The following is a 16,510-nucleotide window of genomic DNA, read 5'->3' as shown; positions in this document are numbered from 1 at the left end:
GAAACAAACGTCTTGGCCGTCTTGGTACCGGAGGTACAGCATCAATGGAATGCCGAAGATTGTGGGCTGTTCGTCATCGCCTGGGCAGTGGATATCGCAGAGGGGCAAGACGTGAGCGAGGTTGTGTATGACGAAATGAAGATGAGGAGCCATTTGGAGATGTGCTTCAAAGAAGAGAAACTCACACCGTTTCCACGTCTGACCAGCCGCAGATGGAGGGTCGGCCCAACCAGTGCACACCAGTTCTCACTGGTCTGCCACTGCGAACAAGGAGGGCGTCTGGGAAGGCTGGAGAGGTGCAAGGCATGCCGGAGGATCTTTCACGTCAGCTGCCTGGCAGCCAGCCCTCCCCGAGATGGTACATGGGCATGTGGAGACTGTTCTTTGTAGAGTACAGTCTTCAGCACGCCGTAAAACTTAGGGAAAATCCTTAAGTCAATACACTACCATTTATTTACCAAGTCTGTGCGTACTACTTCTAATTAGATGTCTACTTCAGGAAAGTTACAAGTATATTTACTATGCTTAATGCTTGTACATTCCATAGTCATAGATACTGAAATATCATAATTTGATATAGTAGAATAATGATATGTTATGTGGGGAAATTATGTATCCAGAAAATGTATTAGTAGCCGAATGACTAAAATCTCGTTGCATGTATAAACACGTACATGTACATATTTCATATCTAAATGCTTTGATACATTACAATAAATAAGTTTATGATGTCACGAGTGATATCTATTCAATACATATGTAAATACCTCTATACAATAAGTCCGATTAGAAATAAGTTTGCGTTCGTTGTTTAAGGCCTTACAACATGACATAAAACTTGAAACTATGGATACCTGTATGCTTTGATGTACTGCATTACATGTAAATATCTTTGTGTTATGCATGATGTAATCGCAACATGTATTTGTACATGAATAGGCTTGAGATGTCATTCTCAAGTAGTACTTTTATCTCGTTGTAAGTTGCAGGTATATTCCAGAGATACTTGGATAATGATGTGCGTCAATTATCTGCTCAGAACGTGCGAACATCAAACGTCCCATTAGCAAGAAGGTTTGTTGTAGGCATGGGAAGAGAACATGGAAGTTTATGTATGAAATTATGTCCAAGAAAATCAGGGCATGTCCATTTGTCCAGAAACAGAGCTAATATGAACCAAATAATCACAGGACAGTACGACCAAATAACTCTAACATCTTACCATATTGATATACTATATATATTGGTGTCATATGTTTACAATCATTTAATATACTATTCCAATTTATTGTTTATGTGTGCATATTATTTATGTAAACCAAGTCCAAAAATAGACAAGTTAAAGTTTAATTCAGTACGTTACAATAAGAGAGAAATCCTAACGATATAATTACCAAAAATAATTGCAAAATTAGGAAATATGTACATACCCCGTAGAATTATTGACGTTGTCTTAAATAGGTTTTGTTTACGTTATGGAGAGTTGATCTACTAAAAATATGTTGATAAACTGGTTTCATTGAAACTTTCAAACTTTACAGTATTGCTATCAAAAAGAAATACTTAGCTTTATTGCGTTTTGTAAATATAATACAACAAACATACGAACAGTAGTAAATAAATTTGCTCTAACTGTATGTTAAAGATATTGAGTTTTACAACATGTCTTGCTATTTGTCAATTATATTTACACTGGCAACTTTTTAAAGTAGATGTATACTGATGAATCTATCTATCTATCTACCTATATCTATCTATCTATATCTATCTATCTATATCTATCTATCTATAAAGTCTATCGATCTATCGATCTGTCTCTCTCTCTCTCTCTCTCTATATATATATATATATAATTTTTGCTGCTTGAAATATTTCATGTATGATGATGATAAATGAGTTTATGTTATATGTTAGCATGGGTACCTGAATACTTGATCTATCTATATCTATCGATCTATAGATATATCTATCGATCTATATCTATCTATCTATCTATCACTCTATCTATATATATTTATGTATATAGTTCTTGCTGCTTGAAATATCTAATATATGATGATAAATGAGTTTATGTTATGTGTTAGCATGGATACCTGAATACTTGATGTCTAAAAAATTGAGAAGTTGTTTTTAGCATGAATATATATACATATTGCTGATAAAATCATGTAAAAAGACTTGAGCATGTCTAGTCCAAGAGCTTTACATAGAATGCCAGCATGCTGTACATAGAGTCAAAATTGCCCAGTTGCATACTGTATACATATACTTCATTAATACTCGGTTACTCTGATAAACAATTTTCCATAGTCTTATGTTATTTGTCTTAATTCACCATGCATAGTAGGTACAAATCTGTATTATCACACCATATACACCTGGGGCAGGTCAATAACCCTTCATTAAACAATTAGCATTGATGTTAGGATAACTTCCATCACTTTAAATTACTGTCATGTAGATATATCTTGTTGCCTATATAGTCCATAATTGAATGTCATGATATATCATGCTAAATGCCTTGTGTGTTATAATGTTTAGTGTGGTATTTATTCAATGTGTAGATACCTGAACATCATATTCCCGATAAGCGAGAACTTGAAGTAGCAGTGTTAACCACTGAGTCGGATTACCCTGGATAAATATGACAAAAATGATAATAATGATAATAATAATAATTACGCACACTGTTTGGGGTGTCATAGCAGGACATAAAATAGTGTAAAAACAATCAGTAACAGTGTATAAGCCCAGATATTGATGCTACTTAACTGGGTTGTATCCTGGAAGACCCATCTGGAAATTATACGACAGAACCATAAATTAGGAAACCTTAGCCATGACTGCTTCAAATTTATAGATCCCGTAGGACACAAGCCTCCGTAAATTCATAGTGTTTGTGGTGAGGGTCGTTCAGAGTATGAAAGTCTTATCTTAGCAAAGAAGAAGGCTGTTGAAACCTTTTCTAATAAATCATGTGAATGAGATCATAATCTTGATGGGTTCTATCTACGAATATTCAATTTTACCTAACTTTCAAAGGCCACAATAATGGAATCAGCATTTTTACCATTAATAGAGCATAGCGTTTATTTATGAATTATGCAAATCATATGTATGATTGATATCTATCGATTTTCCTCTATATATCACATACTTCACATGTCTATGAGTCATATCATAAAATGCAACTGAGTTATAAACTTTCTTCCTTAATCAAGCAAAATAAGTTTTCAATTAGCACGATTGGAATTTACTTGTCTAAGTCATTACTGAAGATAACTACATACTCAAAATCATGACCCCTTGTTGGGCGAGTCTCTTTCAAAAAATGAAATCGGCCCCCTCTGTACACTGACGGCTAACATCTGCTTGGAGATCAGATAACGTAAGTCAGCTGGGTCGAGAATCTACGACGTCAGCATGAAGAGCCCGGGACAGACTAAGGTCATAAATGCCTATTGACAAGAGCTGTGACTTTTCCATACCGTGAAGGTGTCTTCTGAAATTATTACATTACTTTTATAAACAGCTACGATGAAAGACAACAACGTCCGTCACCTCGTAGTACAAAACTACATACGAATGCAGCATATAGGAACATCGAGATATATCTGCGAACAGGCATCAAACCATCCAACTACACTACTCCGTCAGAGGTAACACTCCGTCCGAAAAAAATGAGCGCATAACGTTTCAAATATTAGATCAACAACTTTGTTCTACAACCATCTGTCAACCTGTTGAAATTATTCACAAGTGTGCTGTGAACAGAAAAAAAATTGCAGGCTTCTGTCCTCATTTTATGGAGGTGATCACAGATAATGTAAACCGGCTGTGCCCAGGAAAAGCATAGACGACTACAGATAACGTTGCCTTTGCCATGTCATGGATTGTGTTCAGCACTAAGGACAGGTAACATCATACTTGCATGCAGGTTACCATAGATTTCCCATCACTGCTGCTTCTGTTTGGCGACTGTTTTCTTCCCGCACAGAACTCGGCAGCAGCACCGACAGCAGCACCGACAGCAGAGCCAGAGAACAAGCACCACCACCACCCCTGCCGCGCACAGCAGCGCCGCCACATCCAGCAGGTGGTACTGCAGCAGGCTGAGGTGTCGCGCGGCCGACTTGAGGTGCGGCAGGCCGCCATGTCTGATGACGTGCTCGATCCACCAGACGGCGCGGTCCATGGGAGACTGCGGCTGGTCCCGCTGGAGCTGCGCCAGCCGCACGGCGGCGGATTTGTACCTGCAGGATGGAAAAGATGAAAAGTAATATCGTCATACCGTCATGCACCGCGGCACGTAGTAGGCCTCCTACTCTCGGCTCAAAAAATGTCACCAGTTTGGTAACAAATGTCAGCAGTTTGGTAACAAAAACCATTCTACTTGAACTCTAATGCGCGACTCTGGGTGATTCTGCATGGGAAAACGAAACAGACGCTCCAGGGGCTCCAACACCAGCGAAGAGAACGGCAGTCCGACAAACCTGACTCATCGCCCCCCTCCCAAGACACCTAAAATGGCTACGCCGAGTAACGCGGGCATGGCTTCTCTTCCTCCTGAACTACAACCTTTGGCTCATTTAATTTTGGAACAATCGAAACTACAACAAGAGACTCTAGCAGGACAACTAAAGACTGTCGGGGATAAACTGTCGGGTCAAATCCGAACGCTGGATGTAAAAGTCGACGGGCTATCCACCGAACTTTCTTCACTACGCGACCGGGTTTTGACGCTAGAGACTGCCGCAGAGTATAAAGACAACGAAGTCGAACAGCTGCGAAGAGAGCTACACAACGAACGACGGGAGCGAGTCAAATCGGATCTGTTAGCAGAACGCTACTCAAGAAAGTCTGACGTGATCATCAGGGGCCTGCCATACCATAAGGAGGAAAACTGTGAAATGCTCTTCAACGACTTCTTGCTAGGAGAGCTTGGCTTGGAAAAGATGCCATTAGTGGCAGTTCACCGGTTATCGCGGCCAACAAAGACCCGACCCAACCCTCATCTACTAGTTAGACTGGTCAACTATCATGATCGCGATCGCATACTGAAGGAGGGACGAAAACTCCGAGGAAGTGGTTACGCAGTCTACGAGCACCTCCCGCCGCCGATCCAAGCAGCGAGGTCCCAGCTTGTTCCTGATCGGGATGCGGAGATACAGAAAGCTAAGGACACCAATACGCGCAGTAAGATATCTATCTATGTACCTCCAAAAAGCACTTACGCTGTACTGTTGGTTAATGGAAAGGAAAAAAAGCGCATCAATGCGGTAGATATCGCTTTAACCGAAAACAAGACAACCTGATATGTATGCACAAATGTGGATTGTCAACATTAAATGACTTTTCCTCACTTTGATGCATCGTTGTCTCTGTGTGTTTATTTGTTTACAATGATCTGGAATGTGTGAGCTTGTAAGGCTGAGAGTCCTGACACATTCCCAGGCGTTCGCAATTATGAAATAATGGTTACCACCTGTTCTGTTGTCCAGACCTCGCACCTTTTGTTTTTGATTTGATTCTGTATTCCCATTTCATTTAAGGTTTTGGACACAGATTTGATTTATTTATGTTTGTTTACTTATATTATGTGCTCCGTGGACAAATGATATCTTTGTCTATTTTTTTTTTGGTTCTTACATTTAACGTTACTTGTTATTACTATATTGATATGGTAATTCAGCCATGTTGGTTGAATTCGAATTGCGGAGCCGACGAATCTCGACAAGGTTAAAAACAGGGTGGTGATGACTTTAAAAAATATTTAGGTGAGCCGGGAAATTTTGTATGAGTAAGATCGGTGCTGATATGTCTGTATGGAAGTGCGCCAATGTTGTTAACTATATTTCAGTTATTTTGAGTTACATCTGTATGTATGTTTCAGTTTCTGTTCTTTATCTGGCGTACCCATGTAACACAGTTTATTTTTGTTCGGATACCACGGATACCACGGATCATGAAAGTATATGGTGCGATAGATGTTTAAAAGAATTGTCCACCCACATACCTTTCCTGTTCTCCACTTTACAAAGAAATTTTATCAAAGAATGTTATAGACAACAACCATGATTGACGGTAAAACGAAAATTGGATCTTATAATGTTAACGGACTTGCAAATCATAGAAAAAGGAAAGAAATCTATACGTGGCTGTCCGAAAAATCCAGTGATATTATATGTTTACAGGAAACTCATTCGAACCTAAAAGAAGAAAATGTATGGGAAAGAGAGTGGGGAGGGCAAATACTATTTAGTCATGGGACAAGTAATCAGCGAGGTGTTGCTATTCTTTTGAAAAAAGACTTAGATTGTACTGTTCACGATGTCAAAAATGATGATGATGGTCGACTCCTTATGGTAGATATTACTGTGAAAAGCAAGCGCTTCTGCTTGGCTAACATATACGGCCCAAACAAAGACAATCCCACTTTCTTTGATTATGTTGAAAACAAAATTATAGATATGAAATTAAGCCACGAAAATATAATTGTCGTCGGTGATTTTAACACAGTTCTCAATGCGGGCTTAGACCGTGCAGGAACTAATTCCACAGTTTATCATCCTCAGGCACAACAACGGATTTCTGACATGATACAGGCGTTAGACTTAGTAGATATATGGCGTTTCCAATTTCCACACATATCCAGATTTACATGGCGTAGAGGAAAACAGGCAAGTCGTATTGATTATTTCTTAGTTTCCTTTTCACTTATTGCTGATACATCTAATGTAAAAATATCCGATAGATTTAAGTCTGACCATAAGTTTATTTCTATTTCTATTAAAACAGCAGACTATCAGCGAGGTAAAAACTACTGGAAATTCAATCAATCTCTTTTAAGTGACAACATTTTTATTAAGTTAACTGAGGAATTCATCGAAGAATTTTTCCGAATCAACCTCGGAACGAGCGACCCTCTAACAGTTTGGGACACCTTCAAATGTTGTTTCAGAGGACATTCAATAAAATATTCCTCACGTAAATATAAAGAAAACACTGTGAAAGAAAATCAAATTAAGGGCCGTATAGATGAACTCACAATGAAATTAGATGCGTCCAATGTACCACCTGATGGGTTGATTCAAGAGCTCAGTATATTACAGAATGAATTGGAAACTTTATGCGAAGAAAAAATAAGTCAGAAGCTTTATAATACACGTGCAAAAAATATGGAGTTTTCAGAAAAGTGTAATAAGTTTTTCCTTAAGATAGGTCTTAGAAACCAGGCAAGGAAGAATTTGAACAACCTGACAACATCAGATGGTAAAAACATTCATGAACCAGAAGGTATCTTATCAGAACTAAGATCCTTTTACTCATCACTTTATTCATCTGATAGCGAGACTGTTACTTTAGAAAGAGAGAAATCTGATATTTTCTTCCCGACTACAAACAATGTCCATTTGAGTGAAAAGCAAAAAGACACTTGCGAAGGTTCCATAACAGAAAACGAACTTTGGGCAGCTGTTAATAGTTTTAGGGATGGTAAAGCACCGGGGCTCGATGGACTGCCTATAGAGATTTACAAGACGTTCTTTAAGAGTCTCAAACAACCAATGCTCATGTGTTTTAACCATGCCTTTGATACAGGACACCTGTCAGAAACTCAGAAAGTTGGACTTATTACACTTTTACTTAAACAAAACGGAGATGGACAATACAAAAACCCTAGTCAACTTACGAATTGGCGACCTTTAACACTGCTATGTTGTGACGTTCGAATTATCTCTAAAATAATAGCATTAAGAATTAAGAAAGTCATAAATAATTTGATATGTCAAGACCAAACTGGGTTCCTGAAAGGTAGATTTATTGGTGAAAATATCAGAAGAATTCTGGAAATAATCGAGCACTATGAAACTGAAAATAAACCGGGATTAATTTTTGTAGCAGACTTTGCGAAAGCTTTTGATACTATACACTGGGAATACATGTTTAACGTATTGAGGTTTTTCGGTTTTGGTAACTCCTGTATTAGATGGATATCTTTGCTGTACAATGATATTTCTAGTAGGATTATAAATAACGGACATATATCTTCTACTTTTCCAATCTCCCGAGGGGTCCGTCAGGGGTGCCCACTGTCGCCTTACCTTTTTGTCCTATGTGTAGAAATTTTAGCTATGAAAATTAGAGATAATAGTCAAATCAAAGGGCTAACAGTTAATGAGTGTGAAACAAAAATCTCACAATTCGCCGATGACTCAAACTTCCCCATTCAGCCCGAACTGTCTACTATTTTAGCACTAGTGAGAGACCTAAATGACTTTGCCGCTATCTCTGGATTAAAACCAAACTATGATAAGTGTAAAATATTGCGAATTGGATCATTAAGGAATACTTTCTTTGTACTTCCGTGTTCTCTTCCTTTGCAATGGACAAACGGGCCAGTGCAGATGCTGGGTGTAATTATGTCAGGTGATACAAAGGACCAATTGGAAAATTATAGAATTAGACTAGCCAAAATAGACAAGACTCTTCAACCATGGAGAGGTCAGTCTCTAACATTATATGGGAAGATAACTCTAATTAATACTCTTGTCGTGTCCCAATTCACACATCTTTTTATGGCCCTGCCAACACCTGATAACGATTTCTTTGTAAAATATGAAAAAAAGATTTTTAATTTCATTTGGAATGGCCGTCCCGAAAAAATAAAGCGTAAAACATTATATAATAGTTATGAGAATGGTGGGTTAAAATTAATTCACTTGCCGACTTTTGACAGGACCCGTAAAGCGTCTTGGATACCCAGACTTTATTCAACCGACAATAGTTTTTGTAAAAAAGTGTTGAGTAAGTCGAACCTCCTTTTTAGAATTGGTGTCTTCCCATTTCTACAACTTGATAAAAAACATATGGATTATTGCTTTAATCTTGCTAAACCTCCTCTTAGTGTCTTCTTTAAAGATGTAATGAAGGCATGGCTTTCTTTCCAGTTTAGACCCCCCGAAAATCATCACGAAATATATTCACAATTAATCTGGTACAACTCTAGTATTTTGATAGAAAACAAACCTATATTATGGGAGTCTCTTGCTTCGCAAGGCATAATAAGCATCAATGATTTGTTAGATGATGAAGGCAGGTTCTTAACATATAAAACGCTATGTGACAAAATTGGCAAAGTTATAAACAAGCTAAGTTACAACCAATTAATCTCTGCCGTGCCGGATGCCTGGAAAACAATTATTCGTGATAAACAGCCAATTATCGGACCTATTCTACCACATATAGCCAATTACCTATGTTTAAATGCAAAAACAAGTAACAGAAATATTTATATAGCATTTCTGAGAATGTATAGTGTAGCCGACATCTCTCTTAATATTATGACTTACTGGGAAGACCTGTTTAACACTCCCGTCCCCTGGACACTGATATTCAAATTGATATACAACACAACGATATGTACACGTATGAGATTCTTTCAATATAGACTAATTTATAAATTTTTGCCAACAAATCGAATGCTGCACATATGGAAATTAATAGATAGCCCCTTTTGCTCATATTGTGAAGTAGAACTAGAAACAACCACACATGCTCTCTGGGACTGTCCCAAAGTATACGAATTATGGAAAGAAATAAAAAAATGGTTCGAACAACAAACAAGTGAAATTCTACCTATAGATATTTTCAGTGTAATTTTCGGTGATATCAATAGTTCAATACTTAAAAATGTAATTATACTAGTTGCAAAATGTTTTATTTTCAATCTAAGGGGCAAACGATTATTCTTAGGTCACTACATCTCATACCTTAAGTCACACTATAAAACAGAACTAATTATAGCCACAAGAAACAACAAATTAGAGACGCATTACTATAAATGGGGTCCGATAATGCACAAATTGAACTAAAAACCATCATCATCTTGCCATCATCTTGCCTTCTTGTGTACCGTCATTGTTGATGTTGCTTTAATTTATTTAAGTTTCTTTTTGACGTATGGTTACTATTGTTTGATTATTTTACGTATACGCACAAATACATCTTGTATTCAACTTTCATCCATACATACTGTACAGCTCCACTTATATTTTTTTATTTGTAACAATTCCTAACGTGCTTGTCCGAATTATTTATTTATTATTGTTTACATACATCTATTCATCCTGTTTTACATTATTTTGCTACATACTTCAGTCTGTATATTTCCTATACTAGCAATTTGTACCTACATTGTCTTTTACTTTCCCGTTGGATCCGTGGTTTATGTTTTTGTCCATGTCCTTATGTTTTTGTTAATGTGAATTGTATATTCTACTGTAGAATGCAATAAAAAAAAAAAAAAAAAAAAAGTAATATCGTCATAAGTCTTACTCTGTGGAGAGGTGGCATCGTCAGAGAGGTTAGCTATAGGACGATGAGCGATGTCGACCTGAATATTGATGGTCGGAGATTTTACAACGCGACGGTATCCGTACCCGTGCTGTTTTCTTTGAATTGGAAAATTTACTTTTTGGAAAAAAAATATTACTCTAAGGGAGGGATTTGTACCTGCAAAAACAAGAAAAGTGCACAGCAAAATTAGCACTAAATTCTCTCAGAGGTGATAGAACAATGCCTACCTTGATAATGATGAATTTTTTTATAGATGTAACAACTCGAGGATGCGCATGTGATACCGGGAATAGTGTTGATATTTTGTTTCGTTAGACAAATCAAGGTTTGGGACTGTAAATAATTACTTCAGAAGCAAACTTCGATGGAGAATACAAGTTCAATAGAGAATGAAGTATTAAAAAAATAAAATCTAATGCTCCGCCATTTTATTGAATTCTAAGACATACGGTTATAACGCTATAATTCAATAAAACTGTTGTGCAGATTTGTCCCTACGTTTTGTTGTTGGCGACCTCCATGATGGCTTCGTAAAGGTCATCCGAGGTCATGGTGAAGATGTCCAGGGTGACTCCCGTTCCCAGAGTCTCCAGGTTGTCGCTGTTCCCATGCTGCTCTGCGAAGGCGGGAACCCTGACCATGGGCACACCGTGGAACATCGCCTCGTACACGGCGTTAATCCCGCAGTGGGTGATGAACAGGCGGGTCTTGGGGTGGGCTGGAAAAAAATGCAAAACGTGCAATGTCGCTAAAATGAATTTGTACAGCTATTTGCTAAGCGCCAGTGTGTAGTCAATCCGACTATTGATATTTTTCAGCCATTCGTTGTTCTCTATGTAAAATCTGTATAAGGCCAGATAAACTCAATGCTATAACTTGGTACCAAAAAAAGCTCTTTCAGCTTTTAATGAAGCACTTAGTGCTCGGTTAGTTACTCTCAATTATCATAATATCTTTCTTTCCTCGCGTAGTAGATCATTCTCGAGACTCCAGTCTACCAATTATTCCTTGTCTGGTGCTAATATTTGAATAAGCATTTGAAGAACATCTATAGCTCGAAAGTCGGACGGGAAAATTGGTTTTCTTACATATCATGATCAGATACAAACTTGAAGGTAAAAAAAGAGCCCTTTTTCTTTCTGTGGTGTAAATCTACAAGATGTTCAATCCGTACCTAGCAAATCGTTTTGTGGAATCCAGCTCATCAACAAGGTGTTCTCTCCGGTGTTCTTCGGTCTCTGACCTTGGAACCTCCAGATGACCTTGTGCGGCACCCTTGCTAACCCTGCAGCCACCATCTCGGCTTTCCTCCTCCCCATGGCCTTGGCGTACGAACCGAAGGACAAGATGACGACGCCAGCGTCTCCCGAGGCCTCCATGAAATCTTCAAGATCCTGTTGGGAACGAGTGAAACATTTTTTTGTCAAGATTCCTGTTGGGGTTCTGCCATCTTTGGCGTTAAGACCATCACACCACTTAAAGGTTTCCTCTACAGCCTAGGTTCTAGTTCTGCCCCAGTGTTTGGCATGTTGATTTTTTTCAATGGTAAATGCTACACAAGGAAATTTGATTACATTACAGTGAAGCAATCTTTGGTCCGATTATCAGTGCATTCAGGCATGGCCGATATGAAACTACAGGGAGTGTTGGTCGGTTGCAAAACGACCAACCAAATTCTCTCCAGATGCAATCTCAGCGAGGTATGACACGGGCGAGATCCTGACCATAACATAGCCAAACAATAAACCAAATTTGAGTGGGTGCCATTCGTAGCTTTGGGAAAAGGGCAGCTCGTATTCGAGACGGTATTCGACAGGTTTCGACTTTCTTCGTCTTTCTCAAGAATGACAGAGGCCGGTCCACTCCTCCTTTTATACCTTTTCTGTGCCTTCCTAGTGCAGGGCGCTCTAACCCGAGTTTAAGATATTGACTGAATTTGAGTTGGTGTTTACTTCTGAAATAAGCCTACCTTTGGTAACGGGCTGGCGTTCTGCACTTGGTACCCCCCTATCTGCACCATGTTGGGCATGAGTGGGTGTGGCGGGTACACGATGGAGTCCTCCCGGTTCAGGAACAGGTCTGTCTCCGCCGACAGCTCCGCGAACGTCACCTGTAGCGTGCAGTGGTTTAGCAGTTAGCACTCCCACGTCTGAACTGGATAGTAGTTTAGTGGTCAGCACTCCCATATCTAAATCATAAAGTAGTGTAGTTTCGTGGTTAGCAGACCAACATCCGAAACATAACTAAGGTAGTGCAGTTTAGTCGTTAGCAGCCCAACATCTCAACCATGAGGTCGTGCAATTTAGTGATTTGCACTACCATATCTGACCCATATTGTATTATAGTAGTATATTACTTAGCACACCACCATCTGAACCCATATCTAAACCATATAGCCGTGTATTTCAGTGGTTAGCAGACCACCATCTGAACCATAAGGTAATGCAGTTTAGTGGTCAGTACTTCAATATATAAACTATATAGTAGTTAACCAAATTTCGTGCGACACTTCCATGACTGCCCTTGGGCGTTATCCTACTTAATTAGTAAACCCGGGCGCCCATACTTGCTTCCTCAAGTATATTGGAGACCCTGTAAATTAGAATAGTATTTTTTTCTTTATTCAAAAACACACAGCAAGGACAATGTGGCGCTGCACTCAAGTTTAACAACTTATTTTAACAGCGCCACATAACAAAATACAAATGAATTAATGAACTTAGGTAACTTAGGTCAACATATCTGTGCGCCATTTCCCACCACCCCAAGACATATAGTAGCATCAATTAGCCTAATTGAGTACATATGAAAAAGAGAATTAACAAAGTAGAGTTGGGACTTCTATATCTACTTGACTGATACAGTCATGTAGAATAGATAGTATTGCACCCAGGCTACGACTACCCCCCCCCCCCCCCCAAAAACACACACCAAGGGTGCTCTCAACTTGCTGTCGTTAATACTTACTTGGTACCCGAGCGCCCCGGATGTCGTTACCACTTACTTGGTACCCGAGTGCCCCGGATGTCGTTACCACTTACTTGGTACCCCGAGTGCCCCGGATGTCGTTACCACTTACTTGGTACCCCGAGTGCCCCGGATGTCGTTACCACTTACTTGGTACCCGAGTGCCCCGGATGTCGTTACCACTTACTTGGTACCCGAGTGCCCCGGATGTCGTTACCACTTACTTGGTACCCGAGTGCCCCGGATGTCGTTACCACTTACTTGGTACCCGAGCGCGCCGGATGTCGTTAACACCTACCTGGTACCCGAGCGCCCCGGATGCGAGCGAGTCGATGTTTCGCGTCATCAAACTGACCATCATCGCCATCATCACGTGATTCGCCAGGTTCTTCAGACTCTGCACGAACCCCGTCCTGTGGCAGTAGTACGTTGCTATGGGAACGGGAACCTGAGAGGCCTGGCTGAGGTGGAACGTTGCGATTCCCGGGGTCGCCGTAATGGCAAGCGGAACCTGAGGGAGTCAATCAGTCCATCAACCAACTTATCACTGTATCAACCAACCAATAAATTCACATTTAATCATCTGATTAATTACAACCATCGATGTTTTATATGTATTAACATTGGGAAGCCTAGGCACGGCCTTGCTTAATCTTTAATGACCTTGAAAAATTGTATTTACAAGAAATGACCTTGAGATGCCAATTCTAATATCATTATTTCCTACGAGATTCCCGATCTAGAACATGTACTGCTTAACTACTGTAAGATATTGCTTAGTGTTCCAAGAAGCTCTGTTAATGCTGTTGTACTGGGTGAGCTAGGTATGTTTCCACTGTATATAGACACCCAGACACAACTGATTAAATACTGGCTCAGATTACACAATATGTCTAATGATAGAATTGTTAAAAAAGCATACGACACTGCTGTTATACAAGAACATGAATGGATTACACATGCACAAGATATACTATGCAGGCATGGTTTCCAAAATATTTGGCTAAACCCTAATGTCGATGCCAAATATTTTGGAAACATGTTCAAGGAACGCCTAAAGGACACATTTCTTTCTAACTGGAGACAAAAGATAAGAAACTTTAGTAAACTGGCAACATATTCGAAAATTAAAACAACCTTCGCTCTAGAAAACTATCTTTTATCAATTCAAAACAGATCATTCACTAATAGTATAACAAAACTAAGGATCGGAGCACATTGTTTAGAAGTTGAAAAGGGTCGTCACAAAAATATACCAGCTGAAAAGAGAATGTGTCCCATCTGCAAAGACAGTATTGAAGATGAATATCATTTCCTGATGATATGCCCTTATTATAATGAAGAAAGGAAAAAGTTACTGACCATGTGTAACAACGGAACAACATTACCTAAAACAAGTAGAGAAATATTCAATGTACTTTTATCATGTCCCGACTCCATATCTGTTCACCTAGGTCAATATATATATATAATGCTATGCAAAAGAAAAGTAGTGCTTTAACAATGTGAAATACACTATGCCGCCATATTTTCTATTATATTAGATTAATATACTGATGTAGATAGTTTGTAGTTATTAGTTATATGTTATTTGCCATACATTGTACCTGTTACAATCGTCGTGCAATAAACTTGACTTGACTTGACTTGACATTGAGAAGCGATATTTCGAATTGAAGTCGTTGAGAAACCATATTTCTAAGAAATTACCTTTAAAATCCTTTTGTAATCTTAAGGGAAGTTGGAAAGCCATGTTAAGAAGTAATGACCTTGAGAATGCGCGCCACGATGTGTCCGCAGTAGGTCACGGGATCGATGATGACGATGCCGAAGTTCATGGCCTTCAGCCTGGACATCAGGTCCCGGTTGTGCAGCAGAACGTCGCACTCCACCCTGCCGAAGCTGACGGCGTCGTCCAAGGAATCGAAGACCATCTTGGCGAACCGAAAGGCGGAGAAGTCCTCGGCATCTCCCAGTGAGAACTGGACCTGGAGCTGCATCATTCTGTCAAACACGTCTCCTTCCACCGGGACCTGGGGGAAAGTGGGTCATTCAGATACTCTTATCCGGGTCTTCTGACAAAACTACTTTATGTCACCCATATGTCATGTTAACTTAACCTAAACCGTTTAGTGTTAGGGTTGGGGGTGTCAAAAAAAGGTATTGGGAAGCACGAGTGTAACCGAGACAGGGAACATGGAGAAACTCATAATCAACCAAACATTAGAGCATACAGGAGGAGATAAGTCTAAAGGCGTGGTTCGGTGCGTTCTTCGATGCACATCACAGAAAATAGTGACCACTCTTGCTGAGACCAAACGCCAGGAAGACAACTTAAGGGCTTGAGACTAGGCAAGTGCCACTGGGATTTCGACCCAACCCACAGCAACCCTCTTGTCAGCACAGCAGTGGTAATTGGCTACTTTGCATGTGAAAGAATCAACTTTGTGGGTGTGTCTACTACATGTGAAATCTATTACATACGCTCGTATAGGGAACCCCCCCCCCCCCCCCATATCGCCCCTTGGTATTTGGGGCGATATCACTAGCAGGCGTAATAGCTGTGACACAACCAGACCAGCCTTACTCAACGCCAGTTTAGTACAGGGACCACTGAAGGGAGCGACTCACGGGCGAAACAAACAAACAAACACAAGTGCAAATAACTTGAGGAGCTTTATTCCAACATGGCTCTACTCTGGGAGTCGGTGGTCGGACTAAACTATAGGACTGAACCAACTTAACATACGGGTCAAGTCTAACTAAATACAACATAAACCAACATAGGTGGCGCATGCAAGTGTTCACCTTTACCTGATATTTCTCCAGCCGTATCTTCTGGCGGATGGGGGAGTTGAGCGCCTTGAGCTGGCTGTCGTACAGGTTAGACGGAACCAGAGAAACCACCTCGTGGCCTCTCCTGGAGTGAAACAACAGGTAGCTAGTGTCGCTGATGCTTTAGTCATGACGCATGTTGATTAGATTATATTGATAGCATCCTCTGGGAACCTCAAAACTGATGCGAGCGTGTGAAGAATGAAAGTTCAGCGCAAACGCTGCATTCGTTATGACGGCTGAACATATCTAAATGAATAAGCAGCAGATAATCGTCGCACAATAGCTGAGTTATTTAACGTTATGTAAACTGACATTTGCACTGTCGTGGCATGTGAACCTACCTGATCAA

General features: G+C 39.7%; 1 protein-coding gene across 1 annotated transcript in view; it reads right to left on the bottom strand.

Moving 5' to 3' along the window:
* Positions 1-2,906: 2,906 nt before the first annotated feature.
* Positions 2,907-16,510, bottom strand: part of LOC118416053 (UDP-glucuronosyltransferase 1A1-like) — a 14,345-nt gene continuing 741 nt past the window's right edge. Inside the window, exons 2-8 of the mRNA XM_035821105.1 lie at positions 16,138-16,243; positions 15,093-15,356; positions 13,622-13,834; positions 12,326-12,466; positions 11,531-11,750; positions 10,855-11,074; positions 2,907-4,253 (exon numbers count right to left, since the gene is read on the bottom strand). Coding sequence (XP_035676998.1) covers positions 3,956-4,253; positions 10,855-11,074; positions 11,531-11,750; positions 12,326-12,466; positions 13,622-13,834; positions 15,093-15,356; positions 16,138-16,243 — 1,462 coding nt within the window. The 3' untranslated portion in view covers positions 2,907-3,955. The remainder of the gene's footprint in view (positions 4,254-10,854; positions 11,075-11,530; positions 11,751-12,325; positions 12,467-13,621; positions 13,835-15,092; positions 15,357-16,137; positions 16,244-16,510) is intronic.

This window comes from Branchiostoma floridae, chromosome 5 (genome assembly GCF_000003815.2).
Source record: "Branchiostoma floridae strain S238N-H82 chromosome 5, Bfl_VNyyK, whole genome shotgun sequence".
Taxonomy (NCBI): domain Eukaryota; kingdom Metazoa; phylum Chordata; class Leptocardii; order Amphioxiformes; family Branchiostomatidae; genus Branchiostoma; species Branchiostoma floridae.
The sequence above is the reverse complement of the archived record's forward strand: the minus strand, read 5'-3'. Positions and strand labels throughout refer to the sequence as shown.